This window comes from Trichosurus vulpecula, chromosome 6 (assembly GCF_011100635.1).
Source record: "Trichosurus vulpecula isolate mTriVul1 chromosome 6, mTriVul1.pri, whole genome shotgun sequence".
Lineage (NCBI taxonomy): Eukaryota > Metazoa > Chordata > Mammalia > Diprotodontia > Phalangeridae > Trichosurus > Trichosurus vulpecula.
In genome coordinates, this window is record NC_050578.1 from 236,933,723 (window position 1) to 236,954,731 (window position 21,009).

The 21,009-nt window shown below is 37.6% G+C and overlaps 1 protein-coding gene across 1 annotated transcript in view; it reads left to right on the forward strand.

Annotated features, from left to right (window-relative positions):
- The window catches only part of LOC118854944 (leucine zipper protein 2-like), a 248,928-nt gene that overhangs the window by 78,850 nt on the left and 149,069 nt on the right, over positions 1-21,009 (forward strand). Inside the window, exon 4 of the mRNA XM_036765119.1 lies at positions 12,688-12,855. Within this exon, the coding sequence (XP_036621014.1) occupies positions 12,688-12,855 (168 nt within the window). The remainder of the gene's footprint in view (positions 1-12,687; positions 12,856-21,009) is intronic.

Consider the following 21,009-nt stretch of genomic DNA (forward strand, 5'->3'; position numbering starts at 1 on the left):
TCAAAAGGAGCAAGAAACATAATTTCATGGGATATTTTTGTCTTTCAACTTGCAGTTCTTATGTGTGTAAGCAAAAGACCCCTAAGAAGTAATTTCACATTAAATTCCAACATCTGTTGTAAAACATAAAAAGGTAGAGAAATTTTATTTAAAAAATTGACAAAATCCTACAAATCAAATTAACATGTATTGGTATTCTCAGTAAAGTTAGTGTAAAAGATGATGTTAAAAAATACATGGAGAAATATGGTTTGTTAGAAAGGGAAAAAAGAGACAAAAGATTTGGACACTATTAAAAGATCTCAATAGTATAAGTTAGAGATATTTTTAAATAATATAAAGTTAAAAACTACTGACCATGGCAAGCATTGAATACCACAGAAACTAACTACATCTTTTAAAAAATGAAACAATAGATTCCTGATGTGGAAGTGATAGCATAATGAACTATATCCAAACAGTTGACCAAATGGAGCAACCACAGAAATCAAGATCAGATTAGAAGAAAGGATAAAAATGAGAAGCCATTGGAAATAATCACAATATCTTTGTGGAGGCAGAGACAATAAGGACCTATATCTACCTTTCCTCTCCTGCAATGAATGACTCCATCTTCAAATAAAAGCCTTTTTTGAAATGTCACATTCATTCAGGTCTCCTCCACCTCTTCTCTTCCCATTTTGTACTCTTTCTACTAGAGGCAGTTTGGACCTGAATTTGAATTCTGGCTTTGGAACTCATTGTCTTTTTGACCTTTGGCAAATCATGTAATCTCTCCAGGCTATAGTTTCTTTAACTGATGGAGTTAGACTAGGGATTATCTAAGGTGATTTTCACTCTAAACCAATAACTTTGTTGCCTATTTTCTTATTTTTGTGCATATGTCTCTCCATGTATTGGGGATAATCTTTTTTTTTGGTCTTTTTAAATTTTAATACTTTTTTATTGAGTATATTCTTGATGCAGAAATGAAATTTCCTTTTTCTCCAACATTATTCTGTTAAATATTATACTTTCATAGTCAATCACTTGATTGAAATGTGCTTTTGAGTAACATGTACAGAGACTACAAGATCCTACCTTGGGTATTGTCTGTTGATTATAAGAAAGTGTGTGACTGAAAACATATACTTCTCCAACAAAGAGGCTCTAAAGCATGGCAACATCATGTAAGTTTACTTTGTAAATGCAACCCTGAAATTACCCATTTAAAGACTCTCTTATTAAGATGACATGGGGAATATGAAAGAGAAAATTTACCATTGTCATCGAAGATTACAATTGAAAAGGAGTCTACTAAATAGATTTAAAAAGTACATTTTGATAGACATGTGTGATTTCATATCTATCTATGTATACACATACATATGTGTGTTTTATAAATATATATCCTATGCAGATATACCTTTAGTTAGATCTAGCATTTGATTAAAGGAAAAACTTGAGCTAGATGCCATTTGTATCACCAAAAGGTTTTTTTTTTTAAATTAAGCAACTAGGGGGCACAGTAGATAGAGTACCAGACCTAGAGTTAGGCAGACTCATCTTCCTGAGTTCCAGTCTGGTCTCAGACACTAACCACCTGTGTGATTGTGGGCAAGTCACTTAAGCCTATTTGCCTCAGTTTCCTGACCTGTAAAATGAGCTGGAGAAGGAAATGCAAACTACTCCAGTACCTCTGCCAAGAAAATCCCAAATGAGTTCACAGAGTCAGACATGACTAAAAAGTAATTCCACAACAACAACAAATACATCCAGTAAATAATTTGCAACAGATTAAAGCAGGTGTACAGAGTGGTTATGAACAACGTATTTGCAGTATATGCTGAATGTTTATTTGTTTATTTTAGAGTTCAGGTCTCTGGATTTTGCATACGCTCAACAAAAAGGAGAAAAAGAAGGTCTTAATGGAGATATCTAGTTATACATCTAGGAGTTATATTTGAGGGCATTTTTGGCCTACTCATTGTGATAAAAATTTGTTAGTCATCTCCTATTTACTGAAGATTTTGCCAAATTAAAGGAACAAAAGAGCAAAAAGACAAAAAGGAAATAATTTCTGCACTCTGAAAGCTTTTGGTCTCCTGGAGTAGAGGAAAATAGTTATACACAGCAGTTGACATAGATAACAAGAATATCTACACTGTGATACTATTATCAGCCCAGCTCTAGCCCAGGACAGCCTGGATGGTCTCTGGGTGAGGTCTATCCTGCATGGAGCTGGGAGTGGAGGGGAGCAGAGCAGAGCCCAGTGTGGGCAGCGTGGACCAACCAGACCTGGAGCCAGGCGGAGCGTGCCCTAGCGCCCGGACTCAGTGAACTGCAGGAGTTACCAGACTTCTCAACCCACAAACACCAAAGACAACAGAGAAGGTTAGTGGGAAAAGCTGCAGGAGTAGAAGGAGTTCGCGGTTTGGCCACCACCCCAGGGGGAGCGGAAGTGGGGCAGCTACTGAGCTAGAGCTGCAGTTACTTCTGGCCCCAGGCCCACCTGGTGGGAGGAATTAAGTGGTGGATCAGAGCAGGAGTGAAGAGCCTGCTGAAGATCTAAGTCCAGTCTGGGTTGGGGGTTCTTGGGGAAGGAGGAATGCTGGTGTGGCACAGCTGGTGCATCCCCCCAGGTGTGGAACATAGTTCTCTTAACTCTACAAGCAGTCATACCCCGCTGAAAAACTCAAGGGTCAAGTTGGTTGGCTGGGGAATATGGCCAGGCAGCGAAAACGCACCCAGATTCAGTCTCAGACTCTGAAATCTTTCTTTGGTGACAAAGAAGACCAAAACATACAGCCTAAAGAAGTCAACAAAGTCAAAGAGCCTACAACAAAAGCCTCCAAGAAAAACCTGAACTGCTCTCAGGCCATGGAAAAGCTCAGAAAGGATTTGGAAAAGCAAGTTAGAGAAGTAGAGGAAAAATCAGGAAGAGAAATGAGAAGGATGAGAGAAAACCATGAAAAACAAGTCAATGACTTGCTAAAGGAGACCCAAAAAATACTGAAAAATATACTGAAGAAAACAACACCTTAAAGAATAGACTAACTCAAATGGCAAAAGAGCTCCAAAAAGCCAATGAGGAGAAGAATGCCTTGAAAGGCAGAATTAGCCAAATAGAAAAGGAGGTCCAAAAGACCACTGAAGAAAATACTACCTTAAGAATGAGATTGGAGCAACTGGAAGCTATTGACTTGATGAGAAATCAAGATATCATAAAACAGAACAAAATAAATGAAAAAATGGAAGACAATATAAAATATCTCATTGGAAAAACCACTGACCTGGAAAATAGATCCAGGAGAGATAATTTAAAAATTATTGGACTACCTGAAAGCAATGATCAAAAAAAGAGCCTAGATATCATCTTTCAAGAAATTATCAAGGAGAACTGTCCTGATATTCTAGAGCAACAGGGCAAAATAGAAACTGAAAGAATCCACCTATCACCTCCTCAAATAGATACCAAAAAGAAATCTCCTAGGAATATTGTCACCAAATTCCAGAGCTCCCAGATCAAAGAGAAAATACTGCAAGCAGCCAGAAAGAAACAATTTGAATATTGTGGAAATACAATCAGAATAATCCAAGATCTAGCAGCTTCTAAAGTAAGAGATCGAAGGGCTTGGAATACGATATTCCGGAGGTCAATGGAGCTAGGATTAAAACCAAGAATCACCTACCCAGCAAAACTGAGTATCATGCTCCAAGGCAAAATATTGACTTTCAATAAAATAGAGGACTTTCAAGCTTTCTAAGTAAAAAGACCAGAGCTGAACAGAAAATTTGACTTCCAAACACAAGAATCAAGAGAAACATGGAAAGGTAATCAAGAAAAAGAACAAGAAAAAGAAAATTCAAGGGACTTAAAAATAAAATATAAAATTAAAAAAAATCTAATCAATAGATTTGGGTAGGAGTACATGCTTTTGAACTTTGGGATAAAAACAGATGATGAACTGTATCGGGGTTGGCTAAAAGATTAGGCATATATCTAGACATTATGTATTTTAGAGAAGGAGGATATTTCAACAGAAGTATGGGAATAATTACTTCAGGAGTAAAGCTTTGGGAATACTTTAAAAAGTCAAACTCTAATGCCTATAACCAGAGGGTAGGAAGGAGCTGGTTAAGCCAGAGAGAACATCCTCCCATCCTCAAACTATGTCATCTGAGAAACTGGACCAGTGAACAAACAAAACTGAAAGAGTATATCCTAGACATGTGGACAGAAGTGTAGCTTCAGGACTTTATAAGGCTCCAACCCTCTGGGTATGGAAGGGAACTACACATAGCTTATGGGAACTTCATGAGAACTCCACAAAGGACAAAAGGACTTTCATCCAACCAGGAGCTGTAATTTACCCCTTGTGACATGTGCTGTTCACATTTAACTTATTTAGATCTCTATATACGTGAAGGAGAGAGCTTTCCAGACTTTAATAGAAATGTTTTTGTACTAGCTTTTCTAGTATACTACACTATAAAATTATATTCATATCTGAAACCTAAATAATTCTGGCTAATTTATCAAATAATTCTCAGTGGGGATGATACTGATTGATGGGTGTTTGTAAGCAATACTATTGGAATCCACAACCTCTCAGTGTTACTCCTAGCTCTCTGAGGCAAGTAATAACAAGCTGCTATCTGGAGACCCAATCTACAAGTGTGCTTAGGAATGAGATCATATAGGAGAGTGATACAAAAGGTAATTTGAGCAGGTTGCAAACCCTTAATTTTAGGAATTAGGGGAAAGCTGCACAAAGGAAGTATTTCCTGTGCTGTGTCTTGTAGGAAGATGACACTCTTGAGTAGAGGTGAGGAAGGAGTACATTTTAGTAATGGACAAATAGCTCTCAAAGGCAAGGACAATGGAGAAATGGAATATAGAGTTCACAAGGTTAGTTTGGCTAGATGTGGATTTTGAAAAGGTGACTAATTTGAAGTATGTAGTGGTAGATTAGAAACAATTTTGACAGTTCTATAAATGCCGCATTGATGAAACAATAGTTAATTCTAAAGGCACTAGATAGCAGCTCGATAGGGAAGAGATGTGGTCAAGACTTTGGAAGACTATTTGTAGAACAGATACCTTGGATATTGGAAATTTGGAAGGAAGCAGCCCACTTAGAAAGTTTTTACAGCAGTACAGAATTGATGATGCAAGGTATGGTAGCTCACATGTGAGTGAAAGAGAAAGGGAGAAGATTTGAGACTTGTGGAAATAATTGATAAAGTGTGGCATCTGATTGGATATAGAGATGAAGGCTAGGAAACAATAATTGATAACACCCAGATTTTGAACTTGGATGACACAGCAGTGGGGTGAAGTACCCACAGTAGAATATGAGATTTTGAAGAAAGAGCAAGTTGGGAGCTGGAGTTGGACATGTCAATGGGACAGAATGATGTAGCCATCTATTAGGCTGAGGGCAGTAAAGAAATCAGGTTAAGGGAAGAATTGTATATACAGTTTGGGGAGGCATACAGATAGAGATTATAGTTAAATGTATGTGAATGATAAGGTGAGCAAGGAGTAGAATGTAAAGAGGATAGAGGAGAGTAAGCAGGATAAAAACTTGGAGGATGGTCCTCTTTAGGGTATAAGAGATGTGTATGATGATCCAGGAAAGAACACTGAAAACAAGGTAGTCAGGTAGTATAAAAAGGAGAGAACATTGTGGTGGATACCTAGGCAGAAGAGAACATCCAAGAGACAGAGGGTGGTCAGTAGTATCAAAAGAGGTGGAGAGATCCAGACTATGGTGACTGGGAAAATAGTATTTGTTTTATCCATGAAAACACTACACAGCCCTTAGTACCATGTGACTATTGGAAGCCAATAACAAGGTCCTCAGAAGGGACTGGGCAGTAAGGAATTGTGGATAGCAAGTGTTTACCTATAAAACATAGAAGAAGTAAAGGTGGATAACCTAAGAGAATGGCAGAGTTAAGGGGAGGTATACTTAAGAATGTAGGATATAAGGGCATTTTTAGGTAGAGAATAGCCAGTAGAAAGAGAGAGATTGAAGGTAAGGACAAAAATGGGAAAAGCTTTTAGTGGTGAGTGGAGTGGATCAAAATTACAGGTAGAAGAAATATCCTTGCAATGAGAAAGGCTTCCTCAGAAACTTTAACCCCCCTCCTCCAAATAGAGAATGAGACATGATATAGAGAAATTCTATGGTATGTAGTAGGAAAAAAAACTACTCGTAGTGAATAGCTCTGATTTTTTTAAGTATAAAAGAATGATTTCTCTGGGGTCTGCTTACCCTGATTTTATGTCTGAGTGCCTTCTTAGTTCAAGACACATAAGTGCCACTTGTCCCAAAACAACAACAGAAGACATCCTCTCTGGGCACACTCTTGAGGCAAGTGGAACTGCAGGCAGGAATGGGAACTCCAACATAAAGGTGGGATCTAAAACTCTCAAGGATAACCATATTGGCTGGCATGGCAGATATTCATCCTCCCTCTACATAGCAGTCACCTCTCCTGCTGCAAGATGACATTGGCAAGCTTGTTAATGCCAGCATCTTCCCATCTGTAAGGCACCTACTTAAATATCGTAGTTAATTCCTTCTCCAGCAGGTGGGATCAATGGTTGCACCTTTCCAAAAGGCAAAGTTTACACACAGCTTCCTCCCCTTATTTTCTGTCTTTAGAGTGTAATATTTCTCTTCCTCACCTGCTCCTTAAATTCCATTCTTTTGTTAAACAGCAGCATTGTTAGTTTTCTTATATAGAAATGCACAGTGAAATATCTGTTATGTTCATTTATAGACTGGGAACTGAAATGGGCAGAGGAGGAAAACACAGAAGAGATACATTTTTTTTTAAAAAAGCTTCTTTATTATTTGCTATCCATTCAATAAGCCCTCTTTTAAGAGAATCATCGTATTTTAGAAAGCTCAACATAGCAAGGTCATCAGGTCATGCTAATCTATCTATTCTATTTTCCCCTACATTATTCACAGTCTCTGTAACAGCTGCTCCCCTATTACTCCTGCACTGTCTCCTGGAAATAAAAAAGTGATTGTGAGATTCTTTGAAGATGCTATTCAGTTCAGTGTTTTCAATCCAGAAAATATTTATCAAATGTGCATTTTTGGTGACTGAGCCCTGAGGATAATGCAAGGATATGTTAGGAAGGGTACCTGTTCTTAAGGAGGATAGAGATGAAGAACATAGCAACATACATGCAGACAGCATGCACATATGTACACACTGTAATGGAAACAGGATGTGATCTTGCATGCAACAAATGTGAGCCAGCTGCTATCAAGCAATCAACTTTTAGAGAACCTACTCTGTCTAAGGCTCTGTGCTGGGCACCATGGGAGCTATCAGGGAATCATCATTACCACCGAGGACCTGATGATACAGTTGAGAAATTAAGAAACTAGAAAATGTCTGGGTGTTGTCTATAAGGTTCATCTCATCATGTTTATTATAGGTACATTATACTTCATGTGATGATTTGTAAGTTGCATAATATTCTATTAGTTATGTATAGCCAAGCTGCAAAGTGGAACAGCTGTAATGGTCTTAGTGTCACTAGAGTCAGAAATGGAATATCTTGTAGCATATGGTCCCTAGATGAAGTATGAGCTGTAATTTTATTTTTAAATGAAGGGGAAATAAAAAGTTTCATTGCAAAAATTTCCTGCCAGCTTGTTGAAGCCAAGGGAGAAAATGTTTTGTCATCAAAGTGCTTCATTTGGGAAAGGAGAGCAAGGATGAATGATAGAACCCATGAGATTCATAGCTAAGTTGAAAAATAAGTTTTAACAAAGAGCAGAACAATTCACAAAATTGGACTTATCCCCTTAGTGCTCAATAAGGGTTGTCATACATTGGAAAAAAACCCTGGAAATGGCATGAAAAGACCATGGTTATTGATTATAGAAATATAACATAAATAATTATTGATTAGAGAAACCAAATTAAAACAATTTTGAGATGTCATTTTACTCCTATCAGATTGGGAGGGAATGTGGAAAAATTTGGACATTAATTCATTGTTGGTGGAATTATGAACTGATTCAACTATTTTGGAGAGCAATCTAGAATTATGCCCAGAGTTATTAAACTGGCCATACCATTTAACCTAGCAATACCACTCCTACATCTATTGCCAAAGATGATTAGGGAAAAAGAGAAATAACCTATATGTTCTAAAATATTAATGGCAGCTCTCTTTGTAGTGGGAAAGACCTGGAAGTTGCGGAGGTGCCCCTCAATGGGGGAAATGGCTGAACAAGTAGTAGTTTATGATTATTATGGAATACCACTGTGCTATAAGAAATGATGAACTCGATGATCTTAGAAAAACATGGATAGACTTGGACAAAATAATGAAAATATGAATGAGCAGAACCAAGAGAGTGTTGTATACAGCAACAGCAATATTGTTTTAGGAATGTCTGAGGCAAATAAGTCATTTTGACTATTACAAATACCTAAATAAACTGCAAAGGACCTATGGAGGAACATGCTATCTGCATAACTGATAAATAGAACTATGTCTAGGACAATTTTACATATATGTGTGTATACACATGTACATAGGTGTATATACCATGCATATCATTATCTAGTGTGTATATGTATATGGGGTCTCTGGGGTGTTCAAGGCGGAGTAGCACCTCTGGTGTGAGGGCTTGCCAAGCCCTTTTCAGGTTACTTTTCTACACAGTGGCCGCATTCAGGTAAATCTTATCATCAGACAGCCTAAACCAGGTCAAGGGCAACCAATAGGCCTCAAACCTGTGGGGGAGAAAAGGAGAGATATGTTCAAGCATATGAAGACTTCTCCTGGATGAATGGGCAGATTAGAGCAATTTGTTCAAAAGGTTGTGAAGGCAACTGAAGCAGGCTCTGTGGAGTGGTTAGAGCTTGATCAGGCATTGAAGATGCCAAGGCTAAGTGCTGCATCCTGGGCCATTGCTAGTTATCTTGACTTTTGTCCTGACATTGGACTTAGGTGATTGGAAGAGAAAGAGTGAGGTTGACAACTTCTCTGCCTTACTTCAGTTCAATTCATGTGCAAGTCAAGATTTTACTCCTAATGTCATTTGTTGACTTTGAAAACAAAGGATGGAAAGACAATATGCATATAAATATATACCTGTGTGGTATATATTTATATTCCCTACGTATGGATATAGATAAGAGAGATACATAGTGCACATATATATATATATATATATATATACTTTTTACATGCATACATATGCATATATACACAGAGATACACACGTGTATCTACACAAAGACCACGTATAATTACATATAGTTTGTATACGTGTATTACTCTCTCATTCAATCAAATGTTAGCTTCCTAAGGATAAGAACTTTCAACATTTGATTTTATGTTCTTCCCCTCTAGCACAGTCCCTGGAATAGTAAATGCTTTATAAATGTATGTTGATTGGTTGTTTTTCGCCCAAATATAGAACTACCAACATTATAGCCATACCTTAGAGTACTGCAGATTCGGTTCCAGACCACTGCAATAAAGCCAATGTTTCAATAAGGAAGTCATACATTTTCTGGTTGTTTCCCAGTGCATATTAAAGTGATGTTTATACTATACTGTAATCTATTAGGTGTGCAGCATTATGTCTAAAAATGCACATGCCTTAATAAATATATACTTTATTACTAAAAAAAGGCTAACCATCATCTGAACCTTCAGCAAGTCATAATCTTTTTGCTGGAGGAGTGTCTTACCTCAACGTTGATGGCTATTGACTGATCAGGGTGGGAACTGCTGAAGGTTGGGGTGGCTGTGGCAATTTCTAAAAACAAAACAAAGCAAAACAAAAAAGCAAAAGCAAACAATGAAGTTTGCCACGTCAACAGACTCTCCCTTTCATGAAAGGTTTCACCATAGTGTGCAATGTTTTTTAATAGCACTTTCTCCACTGTAGAACTTTCAAAATGGAAGTCAATCCTCTCAAACCCTTCTGCTGCTTTATCAACTAAGTCTGTATAATATTCTTTAATATTATTGTGTCTCAGGGGATAACACAGCCTGAGCAGAGAGACTGAAACAAGGAAAGGCCTGAAGCATTCAGAACACACACATTTATCATTTAAGTTCGACATCTTATATGGATGTGGACTGTGGCACCCCAAAACAATTGCAGCAGCAACACCAAAGGTAGCTGATTGCCAATCTCCATAGCAGATATGATAATAATTATAATGATGAAATGTTTGAAATATTATGAGAGTTACCAAAATATGACAAAGAGACATGATGTGAGCACATGCTTTTGGAAAAATGGTGTCAATAGACTTGCTTGAGGCAGGGTTGCCACAAACCTTCAGTTTGCTAGGAAACACAATATCTGTGAAGCATAATAAAATGAAGTATGCCTATACTAAGCCAGGGAGTAGACAGAGCCCTGAATTAAGAGTTTGAAGGGTCTAAGTTGGCATCCCAGTTCTGATACTTTTTAGCTATGTTGTCATTGGTCCTGAAGGTCTTCCCCTCCCAGCTCCATTTTTTTTTTTCAATTTAAAGGGGCCACCCCTTGACTCACTTCTTAAAGAGGGCTATTCACTGAACTGGTTTTACCTCACTCTGAGTGAGTATGTGAAAAGTCCTTATCCTAAAAGGGCCAGGGCCTCCCATTGCATCTTGGGTTGTCTCCAATCATCCTGATGAATGTCTGGCCACTGGAGGAGTAAGTGAGGCTGGTGACCTTGCACAGCCCTCCCTCACTCAAATCAAAGTCAACGGCAAGTCATTTTATCATTTCTCTGATGTCATGGTCCTCTTTGAAAACAGACAAACACAACCACATAGTCCCTTTGAACCCTAGTTTTGATATGAATAGAAATGGGGCTAATAACATTTGTACCGTCTACCTAATGGCATTGTTGTAAGGAAAGCATTCTCTAAGTCTTGAAACACTATCCACATGGGAGTTCTTATTACCATATATTTATAGTCTTAGTAAAATCTTGCCCTCAGGGAAAACTTCTGATTATGGTGCTGGTCTATGGACTCAAGCACATATATATGAATGTAATGAGCCCAGTTTCCTCCTTTGCTCCTCTTTACATTGAGAACAAGTACCTTTCAGCAATACATGTCTTATGTAATGTAAACATTTTATGTGTTTACACATATTATAATAATTAGCATTTTCCTCTTTTCTTCTGCCTTTTACTCTCCTTCCACCCTCACACACTTATAAGAAAGAAAATAAAAAGACAGGGAATAGTTACTCTCTGGCATAAATTCCAGTGCTGCTCTTTTTTCTTTCTATGTACCCATGGAAGGAGGATTAAGACCCTTCTTACTTAGTGCTCTATGAAGGCCCAGCAATCTTCATAACAGAGGAATGCAAAGGCCTCTCTGTTGCCCTCACTACCTACCCATCCTGGTCTGATTTAGATGCAGGGGATTATGTGGTATCTCAAATGTGAACTGACTTTGGCCTGTCATTGAGAGGACAGGTAAGGACCAACTATTATTTTTCTTGGCCAGATCTGATTGGCCCCCATTTGTTGCCAGGAATTGGGTCATTGCAGTCTGATGTGGGCAGTAGAGAGCCATGAAGTATAGTGAATGTCTTCAAACCTCTCTACCTGGGTGTGGTATCTATAACAGGCTGTTCATTACTTTTAGTCAGCCAGTAAACATTTATTAAGTGACTACTATGTGCCAGGAAGTATGCTAAGTGCTTAGGATAGAACTACCAAATAGGCAACCTCTGACCTTCAGAATCTTTACGATGTAATGGGAAAAGACAACACGCAACAGAAAGCTGAGAAGGAGGGACAAAAGGGCAGGATGAAGTGTGGTGCAATGAGCTTATTTGAATGGGAAATGAAAGATGTGGCTGGATGGAGAGTTCTCTTTAAATGGAGGCTTTGGGAGGATTACTTTGCTCTGCCCTCCATCCCTACAAGAGAAGATACTTGGGATACTACTCAGTCTCCCAGAATGATTAGTACCCTAATAACATATGCAGTTAATCACACATGTTCTATATAAAACTCTTCAACATGATGTACCACTCCCTATTCCTTTGTGTCAAGGAAATCTTTGTCAATATTGGGGGTATTGGGCTGTTATGTTCACTAGAAAACCCAACAATTCTCCAGGTAAATTGGATAGGTATGTGGAACATGTCATAGCGTGATAATATTTATTGCTATCCAAAGGCCAACATCAAACACAAAGTTTCCATATTAATATGGAAAGACAGAAAGTGATTGTTTAGCATTGAAAGATGCAGATCAAAGTCCTGGCTCTGTTATTTGCTTACCCTGACCAAGTCCTTTTATGTTTAGCGTCATCATTTCCCTCATCTTTAAAAAAGAAATATTCTCTTCTAATACTTCCCCTTAAAGGGAAAAGAAACTCCTTTAGCCTTTTGTAAATATGAAATGTTCTTACTTAGTTATCCACGGATAACTTGTTTCAACCTAATAACTCTGATATGTCAGTGCAAGAGAAACAAATTATGAATTTTCCAGACTACTTGAGCCCCAGAGCAGGATCTAAAATTCATGGAGCAGTTATAAAAAGAACATGTTTGGTTGGTTTAATTTTAATTAAAAATATATGACTGTTATAAAGCATTTAATTGGTAGCTATGGAAGAAACAGGTATAGGATTATTCCATTTTTGGACCCCATTTTTAAGATCTTGATGCCCTTTGTTTTCCCTAGGAGTCCCAGTTGAAAGCTCTGAAGGAGACTGTCCAGCTCTGCCTGACATCTGTTCTTCGTAGTCAAGCTCCAGCTATGAGCCTAATACCATCCAAGCTAACTGAGAGGAGGCTGCCATCACCCAGTACAAATGACTCAAAAGTTCCAGCTGCTGTGACAAGCAAAAAGGTACATTTTATTCAGCCTTCTAAAAATGAAATAAGACAAAGTACTACTTTGACAGTTTCTCCTGTGAGACCATCAAAGTGGAACCAAGAAGGATTTCAAATTCATTGAAAGATTAAGAAGAATCTAGAAGACCATGCTAAACCTTTTTCTAATGTCACCAAAGTTACTTTGCAAAAGTTTTAAACCATCTTTTTTTTTCACCAAGTGAAACGGTTCCTCACTAACATGTTACAGCCTCAGTATTTCGAACTACTTGGATGACAAGCCCAATCAAACTTAATGAAAGGTCAATTATAGATACTTTTAAAAAGGAATTCAATTTTCTTACCTGCAGTCAATTTGAATCTTGAAAGCAATTTCTCTTCAGCCAATTTCTCATTATTAGAATTACATGAATTAGAGATTCAACTTGTAATAGTGAGTAGTAGGCTGACCTTGGATGCAGGAAGACATGACATTATGTCCTGCTTCTGACACATGTTGGCTCTGGGACCTAGATAAATCACTTAACCTCTCATGTTCTGAGCAGTCCACTCAGATTCAGGAGCAGAGAAGGTGCCAATCTTCTTTGGTGGAGGGAGTTTTCTCACCTGAGACTTCCTTATGCCGTGTTAATCACAGGTCCAGTCCATGTCCTTAAGAAGTAGTGGGAACCAAGAGTGTAAAACTAAAATAAAGATAAATCCTTGCCATCTACAAAGTGACTTAGAAAACTACAAATTAACATTATCTAAGTTGTATTGCATTTTTATTTACTTTTGTTTAACATTCCGCGATTATACTATAATCTATTTCCAGAACACTGGGGAGTTGTGCTGACACCATGTAGCTAAATAGTGCCCCAATCATCTTGTTTATACTTAATTTTCTCAGCAAACCCTGTTTTTGTTTTTGTTTTCCTTCCAAAGGGCGAACATGAATTATGGTTCAACAATTATCTGACTTAACTCAAATTCCCAGTGTCTCATATGTAGAATTAATATTAATGAGGTTCTACTGTAAAACTAAATGATATATTCACAGGAAAATTTATTGCTTATATAGGTAGGAAATGTCATTCTTTATGAAGGTGATGTGTACTAATTAGGGTTTCTCTTATTTTTTCCATCTTAAGCTTTCTATTTCCTTGGATGGGCTTGTGTGTCGTGGTGGATGGAGAAGGGGCTGTTATTTTTATGTAAGGGAAGTATTTCTCATAACAGGAAAAAAATGTGTAACAGCCATAAACCTCATATAATACATTTCTGTTTGTATACTGGTCAATTATCCTTCTGTGTCCTGAATCCAGCTTTGTTATTTCACCGAGTAATCAGTAAACAGGTTTCTCAGTCAAAAATCGTTTCACAGACAAGTGTTTCCATTTATCTTATCACTCTGTTAGGTGGCATTACGTGTTACAAGTGTAAGAACAGACAGTGCTGGGGTTTAGGCCAGGCTTTATAACTAGAAATGTTTTTCCTTGGGTGTGAAAGTATTTGTTCATTTCTATCAACTTCCCTTCTCTTGGAAAAAGATGCAATCTTCTTACAGATAGCCTATTTCCTGCTAGTGATAGGTGGTGAAGCTTTCTAAGCTGCACATTTATTCAAAGACCTGGGAAGAACGTATAGTGAATTTTGCAGGGGGTCAAAGAATATTCTTAAAATCTCTAATAGAAGACTATATACCATACATGTAAAGGTTTACATTAAACATATGGAATGTTTCATTTTTATCCTTTTTTGTCCCTAATGTCTAGTATGGTGCCTGACTTATTGTAGGTACTAAATAAATGCTTAATTAATGAGAGGATGTTAATGAAGTTGTTGTTGCTGTTTAGTCATTTTCAATCATTTCCAACTCTTTGTGAGCCCATTTGGGGTTTTCTTGACAGAAATACTGGAGTGGTTTGCCATTTCCTTCTCCAGCTCATTTTACAAATAAGGAACTGAGGCAAAAAGGAGTGCCTGGGGTCACACTAAGTGTCTGAAGTCAGATTTGAATTCAGGTCTTCCTGACTCCAGGTCCAGTAATGTATCCACTGTGCCACCTAACTGCCCATCCATAATGTATTTAAAGGCATATTATGAAACTTTTCACAGAAATGTAGAGTACAAAAGGATATGAAAGGTTACTGAATTCAAAATGGACCTCACCAAGGACCAGTCTGTAACATTCTTGGCAAATGGTCATCCAGCCTCTATTTGGAGTCCTCCAGTGACTGAACATGCCGCTATTTTCTGAGGAAGCCCTTTCCAATGTTGTTCAATGCTTGTTCTCTTGAAAATTAATTCAAGTTTTTAACCAATTAAAACATATGGCAGAATGCTGTTGAGGGTAGTGGAGGGACTAAAAACATGTAATAATGCAAGAAACAGGTAACGGACCTTTTAGAGTTTAAACGGGAGAAGAGAAATTGTAAGGGGGCATATCTTAGCCATCTCCAAGTATTTGAAGGACTTCCACATGGATGTTTTCACACTAGTTTTGCTTGATGTCAATGACCATTGTGTCAAAGATACAGAGGGGTAAATTTTAGCTAATCATTAGGGACTTATTCCTGATCATTATTGTTGTCAAAAAGTGAAATGGGCTATCTCAAAAAATGGTGGATTTCCCAAGAGGGGATATCTTCAAGCCTAGTCCAGATAACCACTAATTGGAGAGATTCTACAAGGGATTACTACTTAAACATAGATTGAATCAGATCACCTTTGAGAGCACTTCCAAACTGGGAAGTTCTATGATTCCATAAAGCACTTACTTTATGCAGCAAATGGTATTACCTCTCTGATCACCAAGCCTTTGAAAAGGCTGTCTACTATGTCTTGAATCGCCTCCATTCTGGCCTTCTCCTCTTGGAATCTCTAACTTCTTTCAAGCCTGAACTCAAGTTACAGCCAAAACAAGAAACCTTTTCCTGACGCCCCAAGTTGTTAATGATCTACATGCCCCAAATTATTATCATCATTTGTATTATCATTTGTATCGACTTGTCTGTGTATGTGTTATTTATTTCAAGTAAGTTGCTAGTTTCTTAGGGTAGGGACTATATTGTATTTATCATTATACTTCCATCATCTAGCCTTCTATTTAGCACCCAATAGTAGCTTAATATGTGCTTAGTGATCTGAAATGAATGGAATTAACTGGGGCTAAATAGTCAAGCAAAGTAGCAGCAATTTATTAAGTGCTTACTGTGTGTCAGGGACTACAATCTGGGTGTATAAAAGCAAATATAAAACAGCCTTGCCTTCTATCAAGGAAGACAACATGTCTATGTGTGTCAATGTCCACGTATACACATTTGTCCATATATGTAGACATACGTGCAATATATAATGTATAATGCACTGTCATACATTGTTAGGATATATTATTTATACATACATACATATATTATGTACAGAATTACATGCAAAATATGTATTATATATACTCAATGTCATATATACATTACATATATAGACTAAAAACGTAGAAAGCACAAAACAGGTAAATTTTCTGGAGAAGATACTACCAGTAGTAGCCAGGGCAGAGGGAGAGCTTGAGGACTGAGAAAGGGCTTTTGCCAAAGAAGATGCTTGAGTTGAGTCTTAATCTCAAGAGGCAGATAGGAGGATGAAGTGTGTTTCTTAAAAGGGAAAGGGCCAGGCCAATGGCACATAGGGAAGAAATTGTATCATGGGTGAAGACCAGAAAGTGAGTCAGTATGGTTGAACAATAGAAGTCAAAGAGTGAGGGGGATAATTTGTAGACTAACTGAAAAAAATAAAATACTATCAGGTTGTGAAGAATTTAAAGTGCCCGACAGAGAAGCTTCTGTTTGGTCCTAAAGGTAAAAGGAAGTGACCAAAATTCCTTGACTATTGGGTCATGGAGGAAGTTGGACCTTTAAGTCTGACTTTAAGTATATAACTGACAACTTTGGTGGAAGATAGAAAGGGGAGAGTCTTGATAGAAGACGAGTCATTAGGAGGCTACTGCGAGAGCCTATTTAATAGGGTCTAAGGTAGGGTGCTTGCTGTCTGGTAAGTGGGAGAATTTATTCCATATTATGAAGAATGAATGAGAGTAAAGAGTAAAAAATGACACTGACTTGGAGGAATGAATGAATGGTAGTGCCATCAGCAGTAATATGGAGTTTGGAATAGGTTAGCCACAAACCAAGATAAGGTCAAAATGGGTACATGGTTTAGACATAAAGGGTGATACCGTAAGCAAATCATGGGAGCAAGGAATAGCGACCTGTCAGATCTATGAAGAAGGGAAGATTTTATGACCAAACGGGATAGGGAATATAATGAAATCCAAAATGAATATTTTGATTACATTAAATTTAAAAAATGCACAAAGGCAATGAAACCAAGATTAGAAGGAAAGCAGAAAAATGGGGAACAATTTTTACAGCCAGTATTTCTCATAAAGGCTTCATTTCTCGAATATATAGAGAATTGAAACAAATTTGTAAGAAAGCAAATCATTCCCCAATTGATAAATGGTCAAAGGATATGAACAGGCAGTTTTCAAATGAATATATTAAAGCTATCTGTAATCATATCAAAAATGCTATAAATAACTATTGATTAGAGAAATGCACATTAAAACAACTCTGAGGTACCACCTCACACCCATCAGATTGGCTAATATGACAGAAAAGGAAAAAGATAAATGTTGGAGAAGATGTGGGAAAATTGTACTCCTAATGCATTGTTAGTGGAGTTGGGAATTGATCCAACCATTTTGGAGAGCAATTTGGAACTATGCCCGAAGGGCAACCAAACTGCACAAACCCTTTATTCTAGCAATACCACTACTAAGTCTGTATACTATAGAGATCACGATAAAGGGAAAATGATCCACATGTATGAAAATATTTTCAGTAGCTCTTTTTGTGCTGGCAAAGAATTGGAAATTGAGTGGATGCCCATCAGTTAGGGAATTGCTGAACAAGTTGTGGTATATGAATGTAAAGGAATATTATTGTGCTATGAGAAATGATGAGCAGGCAGATTTCAGAAAAAAACCTGGAAAGACTTATATGAACTGATAGTGGTGAAGTGAGCAGAACCAGGAGAACATTATGCACAGTAACAGCAACATTGTGCAATGATCAGCCATGTTAGACTTGGGTCTTCTCGGCAATAAAATGATCTAAGACAATTCTGAAAGACTCATGATGGAAAGTACTATCTATATCGAGAGAAAGAACTATGAAGTATGAGTGATGATCAAAGCATATTTTCACTTTTTTTTCCCTTTCTTACAGTTTTCCCCTTTTGTTCTGATTCTTCTTTCACAACATGACTAGTGTGGAAATATATTTACTATAATTGTACATGTGTAAACTATATCAGATTGCTCACCATCTTGGGGAAAGGAGAGAGGATGGAGAGAAGGAGAAAAAAATTGGAACTCAAAATCCTATAGTAGTGAATGTTGAAAACTATCTTTACATGTAACTGGAAAAAATATAAAATACTATTAAGTGGGGAAAAAAAGGACTAGAAAAGTTTGTTGGGGAGAGGAGAGAGTATGGAGATTAATGAATACTGATACCAGTACATAAATATTCCATATAAAAGAATATGTTGAGGGGAATAAATGATATGGATAAATTGATATAAGAAATATTGAATTATGATATTTAGTTGGTATGATGCTTTTTTAATATTCTTGACTCTAAGCCATGGTGAGAAATGAATGGCCAATGCTCAAAGTTGTTTTTTTTTTGTTGTTTGTTTGCTTTTTTGTCCAAATACTTTGTTTGATTCCTACACAAGCATTCAGCTAATTATCTGATGCAAGACTTCTTTTTCTGTCTTTTTCTTCCCCACTCAGTTCTCTACCATAGTGAACACAGCACAATATCCAATAATTGTAGGATGAAACAAGTTTTCTGGAACACATTTGCACTTTAAAATCTATGAAGATACTCATCTCAGAGCTGAGGCTGAGGGGGTGGGGGGAAGGTTACATCTTAACCATGTGGAAAAATGGCATGAGGTCATCCAATTAGTCAACTAATGAGGTTTATGAAACAGATCGCTGTGACACAGTATATTTCATCTCATCCCAAATTGTTTTAACATGTTTATAAAGCTACTAATGCATATTCAGGAATCATTTTGCCCTCTGTTCCAACACAGCAAAGTTGAGTTGTGCAGGATGAGCCAGCTGTTCATTTTCATAGAGAACATATAATAACTTTATTTGTGCTCATCTTCCACCCAAAAATCTCTCCCTTTCCCTTTTAGCTTGTTTAGATATTTGCCATTCCTCAAGACTCACTTCCTCTATGACACCTTTCCTCTTTTTTTTTTAAACTTACACTAATCTGTCCTATCTCTTTCTATACCTCAGTCCCACACAGCCCATTGTTCAATTATCATCCAGTTATTTCATCTTGGACCCCAACTAGGTTGCAGTCAGAGAACCTTGGTTGAAATTCTACCTCTAATGTTTATTACCTGTGTGGCCTTAGATTATTTATTTAACTTGTCTGGGCTTCATTTTGCTCATTTGTGAAATGAAGGATGACATCCAAGTTTTCTCCCCTGCTAAACTGATGATCCTATGGTGGTAGCTGAGTTCAAAGTCTACTTGAGAGTCTAATAAGATGCTGGTTTGGGCCAGTTGTTCTGCTGGTTCTTATTGAACTATGTATCATCTCATAGAGGTTTTCCCAGTTTCCCCCAAAATTGTCCATTATTCTCTCATTTCTTATGACCAGATAATTCATCTGAAATATACATATGTGCCTATGTGTGTATACATGTATGTATGTGTATATGTGTATCTATTCATATTATGTGTGCATATTATGCATGTATGTTTTGCTGGGAGGGGAATACCCTCAGAGTTTCTGGCAGAAACAGAAACAATTACTTTTTACACTCACTTTGAGCCGTCAGAATCCAAACAACGACCTAGTGAGGCTTGGGCTGGGATCAACTGTTGGCCAATCAATGAGAGACAGAGTGATTTGGATTCAAGGAATGGTCCATAAAAAAGAAATCTAGCCTCTAAACCCCAAGATATCTTGCTAGGTTTCAGTGATCAAAGTTAATATTCCTTTGGTCACAGCATTTGCAGGTAAGGGTATGATTCCCTATGTAGAAGGGAGGGAGGGTGGAAGGAAGGAAAGAAGGAAGAAAGGAGGGAGGGAGGGATCTGCATTGCCCAACTGGAACTGGCCAGTTGGTTCCACGGTGGGGTAGCTACTACTACTCACAGTTGCTTGTCCTTCGTTCTCGAAGACATATCAGAACCATACTTTAAACCCAAATAGCTCTAGCTATCCTTGATTGGCCAACAGTAAGTCCCAAGCCTCACTTGGTCATTGTTTGGATTCTGATGGCTCATAGTGAGTGGAAATGTTTTGGTCAGAAATTCTGAGAGTTTTGCCCTCCCAGATTGATTTTTTAACTAGGTAAAAGAGGCTATTCTTTGCCTCATTTTTACCTAGCTTTAGTTATCAAATGGGCATTGCCACAGACATGATGAGACCTGGGAATGACCTTAACATAAAAGGACCATGGCCTCCCACTACATCTGGGGCCATCTCCAGTTGTCCTGATTTACATCTTGCCACTGGACCCAGATAGCTCCTGAAGAGACAGTGAGGATGGTGACTTTGTACAGCCCTCCTCACTTAAATCTAGTTCACTTGCAAGTCATGACATCTCCTTCCTAATATCATGGCCCTCTTTGGGAACAAAAGAGAAACAACAACATGTTTTGCTCGACTTAAAGATCTATGTGAAGCGAATAGTGTTTAAATTATAAGCCGCTTTGAATCAAATTATCCAAGACTATGTGAATGATAGTCTTTAATATCAATTCCAGATATAGTATTTTATACTCAGTTCTCAGGCTATCAATAATGGTGAAAAGACTTGATTTTATGCCATCTTAGTTGATGATTTGAAGGAATTGGGTGTGGTTATCTAGGAGAAGTTACATGGCACAGTGAACAGAGTGCCATGCCTGGAGTCAGGAAAACCTGAATTCAAATTTGGCTTCATGTACTTGTGCTGTGTGGCTTTGGGAAAGTCACTTAATCCTGTTTGCTTCAGTTTCTTCATTGGTGAAATGAGCTGGAGAAGGAAATGGCAAACCATTCCAGTATCTTTACCAAAAAAACCCAAATGAGGTAATGGAGAGTTGGACAGG